The sequence below is a fragment of the Pleuronectes platessa genome, chromosome 1 (genome assembly GCF_947347685.1).
Source record: "Pleuronectes platessa chromosome 1, fPlePla1.1, whole genome shotgun sequence".
Classification (NCBI taxonomy): Eukaryota; Metazoa; Chordata; class Actinopteri; order Pleuronectiformes; family Pleuronectidae; genus Pleuronectes; species Pleuronectes platessa.
Window position 1 is genome coordinate 27,346,520 of NC_070626.1, and position 13,548 is coordinate 27,360,067.

The window sequence follows — 13,548 nt, forward strand, 5'->3', positions numbered from 1 at the left end:
GTTTTAAGACCGGAGCAATAACCTTTTGTTGTGTTTGTTGTTTTTTAAATATGTCGATATCCCTGTACAATATCTTTTGGATGCTGACAGTTATTCAAGATGCTACAGGACTTGAGTGGTTAAGCCCATTTAAAATAAGCTGTGTTTAAACAAAGCTAAAAAGAAAACGTGGATATGAAGTGAATTTTTAAATAATACTGTCTACCGTTTGGCTGTTATTGTAAATTGAACAGATAAATAAGTTCAACCCCTTTCACAAGTGGGGCACAATACCTAAGCATAAATGGACAATTTCGGAAGGTTTTTAAATTTCACTCACTCGTCTTCACTGAAGCAGAATTTTTTTTTTAAAGTTCAATTTTACACCAATTCAGATCGTGATTCGGCTGCCACTCACTATTATTTCCATAATCTATTAACCTGCTGTTTTCAATTCATGGCTCGTCAGGAAAAAAAACGAAGAATAGTTAAAAAGGTCTGTTAAAATTCCCCATAATCCAACATGATCTCTCTTTGTGAGCTTGTTTTAATGGACCAACAATCGAAAAACGCTAAACACTCGTTTTATGATTTAAATACGACACAGAAAGTGTCCAGACTTAATATTTGAGACGCTTGTACTAGCGGATCTTGATGATAATTATGATTAATTTCTTCAAACATTGCAGCTCTGGATTCTATTAGAGGATCCCTATGGAATTAAACCATTGTTTCATGAGGTCATAGTAATGCACTGTTTACTTTGATACTCTAAGTGAAAATACCGTGACATGAATATGGATCAAACGCAGCCAAATAAAATAAAAGAGCATGATTTATACATCATGTAAAAACGTATGAATCATTATTTAAGCTATAGAAAGTAAATACGTCTACTAAACAGAATTAAGAACCTACATTCGCAATTTTACCGACCGGCTTTTCAGGGCTGCTCCATGTTTACTGTATTTTGTCAGTCGCGTCTCTGCAGCACAAAGAGAATCCTCGGTGTTTGAGGCAGGATTGATCTCATCAGCCTCACCACCACCCCTAGAGTCTTTTGTGCTCAGACGTCCTTATCCTTCATGTGCTTCATAGCAAAGGGAGAGGAGAGCCAAGGATGTGAGTTTTAATTATTTACCTACATGCAGTGAGCTCTCACAACACTGAAAGTGCTACGATTTCCAGAAAATAGTCTCGACCATTTATTAGTTTTTTTTCTGATACTGGTTCATCCTCTCATTCATCAAAAAAGCCCACTCCGGTTTCTAAATGGTCGTTAATCCGAAAGAACCATTGACCTGAATTGTGAAATTCAAGTGAGTAGCTTCAATTTATTGAGGTTCAGATAAGATTTTTTTTTATATCCACGTTTATCTGCTGTGTGAAGATATGAAACACGACGACCTTTGGCCTATATTGTGTAAAAAGGAATACAACCAAGCTGTTCTCCTGAGACATAAACTGGTTCATACAATGGTTTTAAGATCCTCTGTTAATGCAAGACTGCCGATGTGCTCTTGAGTTGAAAAGGCCCGGCTCCATAAACCATGTGGGGTGGGGGGTGCAAGACCAGCGACTCCCTATTTCCTTATTTATCAGCATTGACACTATCATTGGGGCCTTGTGAAAAGCCAGCCAGTCCCTCAGAGCGGGGGGGGGGGGGGGGGGGGCACTGCGGCTGTCAAGGCAGGATTTAGGCTACATTTCCCATGGTTGCCATGACGACTGTGGGGAGTGATTATGAGGAGAGGGTTTTCGGAGCGGGGCCGTCACACCAGTGGGTATTACCATACTGGTTTGCACAGCGATCACCAGAGAGTTACTGGCTCGCGATCAAACAGTTTCTTGTGTCTTACTTCTACCAAATGAAAATGCTTGGCTCTTTCGTGGCAAAGCTGTGGGTTTTTAGAATTATTAGACTTATCTAACAGTGTTTCTCTTATGTCTCTCTAGGGAATATGTGTTTCAATGGGACAGCAACGAGCAGAACGTGAGGATTCTCTAACCCTTGCCCCCGAGTCCCAACCGTCTGAGAGGGTGTCGGACCTCACTGAGGAAATCCTGGGCCGTTGGCACTAAAATGTCCCTAAGTGGTGGCACTGCAGGCGGGAAAGGTGTGGACTCTAATGCGGTGGACACTTACGACAGCGGGGATGAGTGGGATATAGGTGTTGGAAATCTGATTATTGACCTTGACGCTGACTTAGAGAAAGACAAACTCGAGATGTCCGGTACCAAGGACGGAATGGCGGCACCACCCAGTGCCGTGGCAGCGTTGCCTGACAACATCAGGTTTGTTAGCCCAGTGTCTGGCTCTCAAGGCAAGGAGAGCAAATCCAAATACAAGCGCAGTAAGAACTCTAAAGACAATAGTAACAAAGCTGCTGCCGGAGACGGGGGTAAAAAAGAAACTGCCGGACGGACTCAGGTGGAGCCGGCAGGTACAGCAGCCATCGCAGCAGCTGCTGGCGGTAATTCCACCTCTGGGAGGAACATGGAAAAAGGGGGCAAAGCCTCCAGAGGTGTCCTAGGTGGTAAAAAAGAGAAAGAAGGGGCTGGTGGGAAAAGTAAGAAGGACAAAACAGATGGAGCACCAGTCGTAGCCATTGCTGCTGCAGAGAAGGATGTTGTGTCTCAAGCCCAAGTTGCTTTGGGGAATAGTCGTAATGCGTCCTTTGAGAACACACAATCAACAGACTTGGCTGAGGCCAATCAAATGGGGAATATTGCACTTGAACCAGTTGGGATAGTACCAGCATTGACCGCGAAAACTGAACCGGAGGAGGTGGAGAATGGTAATGGTGAATGCAAGACGTTAAAGAAGGTGAAAAATGAAAAGGTAAGCTCTTTCTTCTATTTACTCAATTTTCTTGCTGATCATTGAATTTGTCATTTCACAGGATAGTTTTGTATCATTTTTGTCTTTGTAGTGTTATCAGGCTTTATTGTGCCATTGTGAATTGCTCCAACACGATTTATTTTTTTAAATCTGATAAAAGTCATTTGCAGAGTTAAATACATGGCTTCAAAGAGGTAAATTGTTTTTGCCAATTGGTCTCTTAGAAATAAAGACATTATTGTGCTGCTTGTAAAAATTGATTTCTAAATGAAGCTCTGCCGCCTGGAGGAGTGTTCTGCAGGTTTTTCTCATCATGGCTGTTTAATTTCAGTTGTGCCCTGAGCTCATATGTTCCAGACAGAACAACTCCCCTCAGTTATCTGTCTTCCCAGAGGCCAGCAGCTCTGGATTTGTGTGTGTGAAAGGTTTATTTTGAAACAATACTGTCATAACATATTGTTGTGTGCATTAACGCAGTGAGACACCACAGAAGTGAACGTTGCAGGGTTCTTGACAATGTGCGTTGTGCTCGGCTCGCCCGGCAGGCATAGAGATGTTCTTCTTTCCCCCCCCCCGAAGCTGCCTGACATGTGATGCATACAAATATCTACGGTTGTTTTCTCTCTTACTACCACTCGGTGTGAAAGGGCACCCTTGACGAACATGTTGCATACTCTGTCTTCAGGAAATAACCCACTCCTACTTATCTCGTTGTAAAAATTGTTCCAGAAGTGCTTTGATATTTATAAAAATCTTAAGCTCATCTACGGTGAAATTAGCACCAGCCAACATCTGTTGTAATTAGCCATGGGTGTTAATGTGCTGTGCCGAGTCAGACTAGGAGATAATAGATAATGTCAGTCTTATACATCACATTATGCCTGTGAAGTTAAGTAAATGTCACATGGCGTTCCACTTTTCCTCTCACAATTTCAACGCTGACATTGTTGTACAAGAACAATATAAAGATCCGTGAGGCTGTTCACCCACACTTATCTTGTTCACTCAGAGTTGATCTATCGCTGTGTCTATTGTGTGCCTCATAGCAGCCTTTTCATGCTCTCCCAGTATAAAAGACGGCCGAGCAGGGAGGTGCTGAGGACTGTTTTTGTCTGTCATCGTGTTCCATTCTTAATCCCACAAGCCCCAGTAATGCCTGGTGGAGCAGTGTGTGGGGGAGGGAGCCTGGTGCAAAGCACGCCTTCGTCGGTTTTCCTGCTGCTCTGAAAGTGGCATGGGGGAAGGGCGGTGAAGACGCCTGCTTGGCTCCTTAAATCCAGGACACCCAGCGATGAACACTAGCCGCAGAGTCTCCTCGGAGCGACTGCTGTGAAAGGAAATTTCAGGAAAGTCTTTGTAATCGTAATGTCTTTAGAATGAAAAGGCCTTTTGAGGGGGAAGCACATGAATTGGTTGACAGCCGTGAATAAAGGGGAGAGAGGTCACAGCTGCTTTCAAGCAACTAACCTGTGAAATTTATCTCTGATGGAGGAAAAAGGATGTGATTATTTTGTATCGCACAACAATCTCGACTGGAGGAGCAGTTTAACGGTTGATGGATCTGTTTAAACTGCATAAAAACGACATATATGTTTTTGTGTGTGTATATGAAAAGGTCAGGAACAACATTAATAGAAAAAATGGAAGCGAACCTAGTGCACGCAACAATGAGGTTGACAATGACCCATTTTTACGATTTGGAATTATAACAGCCTTATTCTATTCCATTTACTGTTCCTTTTAAGCTTAAAAGTATTTTGTGCTTAAAGAACCAGAGATTAGAAGGTGTCAGGTTAAGCTGTACAACCAAGATTTTTTTTCTGTATCACAGATTAAATCATTAATAATCATTAATTGTCGATAAACACAATAGTTGGTTGTTGTCCTTATTGAGTTAAAAATGTATTTGTTGCAATATCTGCAGTTCCAACTGTGACCACTATGCTACGATTCGTAACACAATGCTATTGCTAACACTTACAGCTTGGATTATAAAGTATTGGACTCAACATGTTGCCTCTGTAACAGAAATCAACACTAACCCCCCATTGGACATTTTACATGACTGTTTAATCACAGATGTGGCAAACGAATCCCATTTCCTCAATAGTCATTAGCCACAGTAGCTTGGTTTCCGTGTGAGGCTGCAAGTAATGATCATTTTCAGTATTGACGGATGAGCGTGTTTTTAAGCCAGTTAATTGTAATGTATGACCAGAAAATTTGAATTTGGAATTGTTTGCCATATGTACTTATTCCTTTGCGGTGGATTGACTAAATGTCGCAATTCTACGAGTCATTTACTACATTCAGTTTGTAAACAAAATCAAATGAGGATTGAAAAATGTAGATTCTGCACGTGGCTCTTTAATTTCTCACTGTTTTTCCAGAATGAGAGAAATCTGTCGAGTAATATGGAACTTGTGTCCAAATATTTTTATGATTGGTATCTTTTAAATCGTCAAATTAAAGAATACAACGAGACAGTGTTGTTTTAGACTAACGGCCTCATTGTAGCTTGTCTGTTAATTTAAAAGCACAAGCTGTCCCTTGTCTAAGTGTAATCCAGGCATTAATCAGTATGTGTCTCAGTAGCAATCTTGTTCTCCATGGTGGAGGTGTAATAGCCTGGCTACATCGTCGGTGTCCTAAGTTAAAGCTCCCCAAAGCATTTGCTCTCGGATGCTGAATAAATCATCTCTACTTCCTTGGTACAAGTGCTAACCACCTCTGAGTGTGTCTCACTCTCCCACCTCTCATTATACAAATCTAGAGGAGTAAGGCATTCATCAGCTGCCTCAGTGTGCCACTGGCCTTGATAAATGGAGCGGCTCTCATGGAAAATTACATTGGCAATGTTACTTTGAAAAGGGGGGGGGGGGGGGAGAGAGAGGGGGTCGAGAAAGAAAAGGCTGCACTTGAATGGAAGAGCCCAGCCACCGCTCTGCATCGCTGCTGATGTCCGGCTCGGGGAGTGCAGGGATCTCATGAGAGCAAGCTTGAGTTCTTTCTCCTCGCCTTTGCCTTTGCCTGACTGACTGTTGCTATTGTGTTACAGCTCATTCCTTTTAAGTAGTGCCAGCTTTTAAAAGCTCTGGGATACAGGGGAGACTGACTTATTTTAAGAAGAGGAGCAAATTGCATCAAGAAGCTCAGTGCAAACGGAGGCGGCTAGCTAACCTGGCCATGCTAATTCTGTGGAGATACGCTGAGATGTTGCTTTATTAACAGAATGTGCAGCAGAGTAAATTTCTTCCGGTTGATAAAAATGTACTGAGATGCCTTTTATGATTGATCAATTATGTTCTTTACATCATAAAAATATGCATCATGAGCATTTAGCTCTCTCACAATACCGTTTTCAGAGGTTTTATTGAACTGTTCAACAGCTTCAGTAATAGTTTCAGAAAGCCCTTAAAAGACTTGTGTGGATGCGATTGGAGGATGTTATAGTTTGAAAATTAATGTTTTGATAGGAGACAGGATTCTGAGCTTCTCTCTCTCAAGTTCTGTTTTATTTCTTTCTTTCAAAATATTCTTCATTCTCACATGTTTATTAGACTATGCCGAGCCGTGCTTGCCTTCCAGGAGCTATAAACATGTTTGATTTCCAAAGTAGTCGAATGATGCAACTTACCAAGTAGTTCCTTTTGATCATAATCTGACTCGTATAAACATAAAGGGAGTTGTTTTATCTGGGTTTCATTTTCCATCTCACCAACATGGTTGAACTCCATATGAGGACAGAAAATAAGAATATTTCTCCACTGTTGATCATTATAAGGCAACTGAATGCAAAGTCTGATCAAATAACCGCATTTGCGTTCAGTGATCACTGAACTCGCTTTGTTATCCACAGTCCCAGATTCAGAGCTGTTGGGATCTATGCATTGTTACCTCTGCTCATTTCAAGCTCTCGCCCTCAGGGAGTCCCTCACTACTACGGGAGGAAAACATTTGACACTAATTGTTTTCCATGTCTGCCATCAGCCACTGCCTCCACACTGATGTGAAATGTGTTGAGCTTCTAGGCAAAATAAAGCAGCAGAATAGAAGGGGAATATAAAAGACAAATCAAGGTAGTTGTTAATGGACATGCTGGCAATTCAGTCTCTGTTAAAAGGAATATAAAAATGTAGTAATATTAACATTAGATGGATTTTTTTTTTTAAACGTCTTCATGAAATGTGAACGTCCTATGTCCCAGGGTTACTGCATTTTTCAGTAGACCGACACGCATGCCGTGCATACCGCACATTTCCAAGGTTTACAGTGCCCTATCCCTCACAGACGTGCCAGTGCAAATCAACACAGTAATAAGCACGCAGTGGCTGCTGTGTTCATAGAGCACAGTCCCGTATTTTCTGCATCTGCACTTAAAAAACGATTTTCAGATCAATGTTGTTAGTAATTAACCTTAACCCTTAAGATTCCTGTCAGAATTGTCATAGCAGAAGCCACCATAACCCCAGTCGTCAGCCTGTAGAGCAGACCACAGCTTCAGAAATTGAATTGGAAGAAGAAGAAGAAGAAGAAGAAGAAGAACGCCTCGGCCCACTAAGTTTATAGTCTTGTTAGAGAAAAATCATTGTCGAGAGGCACCTTGGATTGTTGTCTTTTGGTGGGGGGGGGGGGGTGTATTTCATGCTCCTCAGTCATAAACTCTGCTTGTAGGCACATCGACCAAAGTGTTGTTTAGGTTGTTTTATGCCCCATTTCTCTGACTCATGAAGGCATCACGATACTTTTTTACCAAAAAAAACCCCTCCCTACATAGCAGATCATTGATTTATTATCTACTTAAGGTTTTTCCTATTGACCAGATCAGACGGCAGATCATTCGCTTGTCTGAAGACGGTAATGAAAACCAGAAATACCTTTTCTGTAATAGTTTGTCTTCTCTTCACAGATTAATGGGCATCTAAGGGAAAGCATGTAAAATGGCCATGGTAACATCTCAGATAACAAGATGATGTCTTCCTGGTTTTACGTTTCCAACAGTCCAACACCCAAAGATATTCAATTTACACTGACATTACAAAGGGAATCCTCACAGTTGAGAGGCTAAAACCAAAGAACATTGACATTTTCCCTATTATTTATTTCAAAAGATCAGTTAAGTTGATTAACAAATTGTTAAAATTAGTAATACAGACACCACAACCTATTTTTGAATCATTTTCATTAAAGGTCCCATAACAGGTCATGTCTGCTGTGTGTGAAACCAACAGCACAATGCAACTTGATTATAGTTTATTTTGATATTATTTTATCACTTGATTTCACATTCTGTTTTAAATCAAAAACATCACAATCAAACAGACCAACTTGAAAATAAAAGACCTATGTGAAGGTTTTCTACAGGGCCACCATTAAAAAAAAAAACAATCACAGATCTGTCAGACAAAGCCTCCGTCATGCTTTGTCTTTTCCTCCCCCGTCTCGCTCCTAAGCTTTCCACAAGGTGTGTTGTGCAGTGTCTGGATCAGCTTACTATGAGGGAGGCATTCGTGGGGGGAAGGGAGCGAAGGCTTGTACGACTAATTCAGCTCATGAAAGACTTATGCAGCGAGAGCAGCTGTCTTCCATTGTCAGGCTGCAAAATTTCCAGCGTGCCTCATTTCGCCTCTCAATGCGTGAGTAGCGAGCGAGCGAGGGGAAGGCAGAGCGCCGGGGAAACAAACCGAAATTGGAAGGAAAAAGAGAGAAACGAATATCAGGACCTTTTTGGTTTCATGAGCTCAATGTGGGCCTAGTTCTGTTTTCTCTGTTTTAAAACAGTGGTGGGTGTGCGGTTGGACCAGGGTCTAATAATAAACCGTGAGCCTATTCAGACCCAGTGCGCAGTATGCAGACAGATACAAAAAAAAGAGGGCTCTGCTGTGGTGAGAGGGGAGAACGAGGGCATAAGAGGGTAGAGGGGTTGGGTGGGGGTGGGCAAAAGAACTGCCTGAGATTGGGCGAGGAGGGAGGCGAGGGTTGAACGGTGTTATGAATGGATAGAGTCTTTAACCCCCCCAACACACTGAATAGTTTGTCACAGGCTGCTGCGGCTGTATGTGGAATGAGGGGAACTGGCTGAGAGCTCTTGGATTCCTGAATCCTTGAGGCATGTGGTCTGATTAGCAGAACAAAACCCACACAGTGGGGAGGAGCAGACGTGCCCCCCCCCCCCCTCTACCCTCCTCCTCCTCAGATGGAATTTTCTACCAGCGAGGGAACGAGGTGGCTCAAAGTTTGTACTGCCTTGCTATGGTTGTAAAAGAGTTTGCAGGACTGTGTTTGGGGATTTCTCACTTGTTCCTCAAGTCTTTGTCTCAGCACAGTCTCTATTGTTCTGACCATGTGAATGGAGTTTCCTCCCCGCAGGTCTTTGCCTGCGGCGGTTCGACCCCTTCATTTTTTGGGACATTTGCCGGTGAATTCATATCGAAACGAAATGCTTGAGGAGAGACATTTGAAGTCCAGGAGCTTAACTGAAATGTTTTTCAGTTCAACAAAGAGGAAGTTAACAGCAAGGCAGTGTTTGAGCAAGTGTGATTATGGAGAGGATTACGTTTCAAGCCATCCCCCCCCTAATACTCTTCTAAGGGGATTGTTGCAGCCAGTTTGTTAAACGCAACGAATTCAGGGAAACACTAATGTTTCGGCTGCGAAATTCTTCACCACCATTTTTTTTTATTTTCTCTTTGGTCGCACTGCATCAATGAGTTACTGTTTAAAATCTTCAACCGAGGTTCTTAAAAATTGAACAGATAATCCATCATGTTCCATTCATTATTTTTCCTGAGAAATTTGTTAAAATGTAAAGTAAAACACCCAATTTCACAATGTTAAAGTAACGGATACAAAATTCAGATCTGCATAAAAATGAATGGATTCCATGTGACATCATTACTTTTGACTTTATCCTGATGACGAATAAACAAAAACACAACCTCTTTGGTGAAGATGGCTTTTCGATTTATCGTGTTTTGATCCCTCGTGCCCTTTATTTTTGAGCTATTGCTTCAAACTAATTGTGGCGGTCACCAACAACTATCTTTTATCATTGATTATATGCCAAATATTGAATCACTTTATTGGTTGGTTATTAAAATATCAGTATACGAACAATGGTTTGATTGACCAACAGTCCAAAGTCCAAACCTGCTAAAATGACCTTTACATTTGAGAACGCACTTCGTTTTATATTGAATGATTACTCAAGGGATTGCTCATCTAAATGAAGGTACCAGCTCCGAAGTTGTTGAAGGGAGATCCTAAAAAATATTCGTCCGAGATGGCAACAAAGAGCAAGATCCCATCTGAACAAAAGAAGTTCCTATTTTTTTTGCCACAAACTACATCTTCCATTGAGCTAATATGCATGAAATTCAAGATTTTCTTCAGTTTGGTTGCGAAATGGGATTCTTCTCATAATACATTGTTTTTAGGCTAACAGCCAGTATGTCTTGTCTAGATGGGAGTCTACAAACAGAGTGTGCTCAGACTTGCTCTGTAGACTTGTCAGATTCTTATCGCAGCTCAGTGCATCAGCTCCCACTGTTGTTATTATCTATAATTGGCCTAAATATTCCTTGGTTGTACAGTTTTTGGGGGAAAACGAGTATATACACGTTTATGGGGCTTTTTTGACGGTTTCAGATTCTGGAGTGTCTTTTTATTTCTTTTTATACGCTGGACGGGAGTAATTCTAGTTTATGTGGAGTGCCCATCATTGGAGATGATGATGTTGTTTTCATGTGTTGCGTTCATTAGTTCATGATTAAAACAGTAGTCGCACAACGTCTTATGGATTTGATGAAATGAAACTAAATGCTAGAGTAGTGTTTGTCCTCTCGCTGTACGAGATATTTATGTTTTTACAATCAGTCTTTTTAGTGTCAGCTGCCGTTACCCACCACTGGGCTTGTCATTTTACACGCAGTTAAACCCTCTCGGAGGTAGACAACTGAGCAAACACACATAATGGCTAATCCATTTTCTTATCTGTCAGATGGTGTTGTTTGGGGGGTTGGGGGGGATGTTTTTTCTCTTGCTGTCTGGCTGAGGAGGCTCACTGGGCTTATCCCTCTCGTTTCATTTCGCTGGATGTCAAAAAGACTGTCTGCCAAAAATAGAGCAGCAGTCCACATTTCAGCACGAGAAATTGGAGAAGCAAGTTAGATCATGTGTGAGCCTTCCCCTGCACTCTGTCTCGCCTAAGAGCCAAACTGAGAGGTCAGCCTGGAGAGCAAAGCTTTTACACAAGCTCCTCTCTCTAATCCACTGTCTATCGTGCCCATTTGGAGCATAATTGAATATCATCTATTTAAGCGTAAATAACTACCTCTTGTATATTAAATAGAATTTAACAACACAAAAGGGCTGCCGCTTTCTTTTATGACAAGTATGCATTTGAGATTTGCGCCGCCGCTGCGCGCCTGCATGCGAGTGTGCCTGCATGCTTCCAAGCTTGGAAGTACAGATCTGAGATGAAAGGATTTTCTTTCCTATTCTAATCCACACAGACAGCTAGGCCCTTGTGATTATTCCTGCCCCCTTCTCTCCACTCATCTCTTTGAATGCCGGGCCTTTCTAATTCACCCTAAAAAGGGTTTCAAAAGGGGATTATACCACTGATAGAAATTAAAGGGAGAACACGTCTGTCCTTTGGGACCAATGTCAAACATTCGGGTTTCGACGGATGCCTGGGCTGTGCACAGTATTCCACTGGATTTGGAACAGTTGGTTTGCAAGTCTCATTTTTTTCCAGTAGCATAACTACTGATGTTTTATCAAGAATGTTTTTGAGAGCAGTGCTGGGTAATAAAACAATATGAATGTCCCATAAAATTTTTCATCGAATATATTGAAGGCTCAATATATATCTGATATTTCTCATGGATTGTGTAAGCACATTAAGGAGGTAAAACACTCTACTTATAATATTACCGATTTGTAAAATGGTTTTCCTGTTAATCAAGTGTTTGTCATTCTCTGCCCATGAAGAAGAAAACCACAACCTTCACAGTAAATAGTTGTGACATTTATCTTGATAATTGTCAATATCGACTGATGTGAACATTTTATATCTTGATATAATCTTCGGATATGTCGTCCGGCCCCATTTGAAAGGTCACTGATGCAAATGCTCAAGTAGTTGTTACTGAATATTTCCCCCAGAGATTGACATGCAGACAGCAGCACCAGGGCCAATGATTGTTGCTCAGCAGGCTCGTCTTTACATGGAGGAATGAAAAGTCTGGCAGGTGGTGGCTGTTCTGTTTTTCAAATGATGCAAATGGTAATTTTTTCTTTTTTAGAACAAAGAACATTCATCATTGTCATAATATTAAAAGTGACTTTTTAATTGATGTCCTCTAAGAATATTATTAAAGTTGACTGTTATGGAGAGACATTATGCTCCAGTCGGTTTAAAAATAATTATAGATTACCATAATTTAAGTTGTCGATAGAGTATTAAAAATGAAACATTACCCATAATTCATTATTGTTAGGGGGGAAATATAAGTGGTTCATTGAGGGGCTTATTCTTTTTGTTCGGCACTATTTCCCTTGGATTTGCTAATTCAGCAAAGCATCCGTTGGTTCTCATGAGATAATTACACTGAAGCTCTTCATGTTAAACATGTTGGGGGTGGGGAGGGGCGTGGGGGGGTAGTAGAGCATCATGTGGCTCACTGACCTGGGCCTCAGTCCAACAACTTAACGCTTCATTACCACTCAATCCCTTAAATCCTCACCCCGATCTACTGCTCCTTCAGAGAAATGTATTAATAAATGAACCATGTATTAAGGGTAGAAACGGGGCTGGATTGTACTGTTCTCCTGCTTTAGCTAAAGTTTCTCTTTGCTCGCTGCCAAATCCTTTCATACTCGATGACGTGGAGCTATTTGACTTTGGCATCAAGGATGGGTCGCTGTTTACACGACATTTTAAATTTATGCAGCTGTCAGTGGCTCTTTGATCGGGGCCTGACTTGGCCCATGAAGGGCAAGAATATTAAAATAACGATATATAAAGAGTTATGACTGGGTTATTGTCAGCAGAACGACCGTATAAACCAGCTCTATGCCGCAGATGACTCAGCCGAACGTTGACTTCAAAGTGCGTGTTGAGTTTGGGCATTATTGAATACCAAACCAGAGTCATGATAAACGGAGGCGAGCTTAACAGCATTCCCTGTTCCAGTCAAGAGTACACGAGAAAATGTACAAGCTAATAATGGTCCAGAATCTAAAGAAACACTGAAGCCAACCACTTGTACCTGGTCGATTTTATGCAACTACTTTTTTTTTCACTCTTCTTCATCCAGCAAATCAAATTTCCTTAATAGTGCAGAGTTATGATCTGCGTGTCCTATAAATGATTTGAATTTGCATGATTTACTGCATGAAAAGCCTTAAATGCCATAAGTTATAAATGTAGGTCGTCCTCTGCTTATACCACTCCTCACAAATTGGTTGTGTGCCAATGACTCCAGTGTATGAAGGTTTGATTTTCTCATGCTGTTTCCGCTCCTTAAACAAGAGTACCACATGCATCAAAGTCACCCCTGCCACAGTGGAGTTCCTTTATGAATGCTGATCTGCTCATGGGAGGCTGCATCAGTGTCCTTGAATTCAGAAGCTTTACATTATCTGATTCTACAGCAAAGTAAAGGTCCTCTGTCAAAATAGTGTTTTTCATCCTATTTCGCTGTTTTGGTCCCCTTTGTATT

General features: G+C 41.4%; 1 protein-coding gene across 3 annotated transcripts in view; it reads left to right on the forward strand.

Moving 5' to 3' along the window:
* LOC128437936 (zinc finger protein 609) overlaps positions 1 to 13,548 on the forward strand; it is a 64,296-nt gene that overhangs the window by 16,287 nt on the left and 34,461 nt on the right. For all 3 annotated transcript variants that reach the window (XM_053420235.1, XM_053420252.1, XM_053420241.1), the window contains exon 2: positions 1,936 to 2,821. In XM_053420235.1, coding sequence (XP_053276210.1) covers positions 2,063 to 2,821 — 759 coding nt within the window. In that variant the 5' untranslated portion in view covers positions 1,936 to 2,062. The remainder of the gene's footprint in view (positions 1 to 1,935; positions 2,822 to 13,548) is intronic.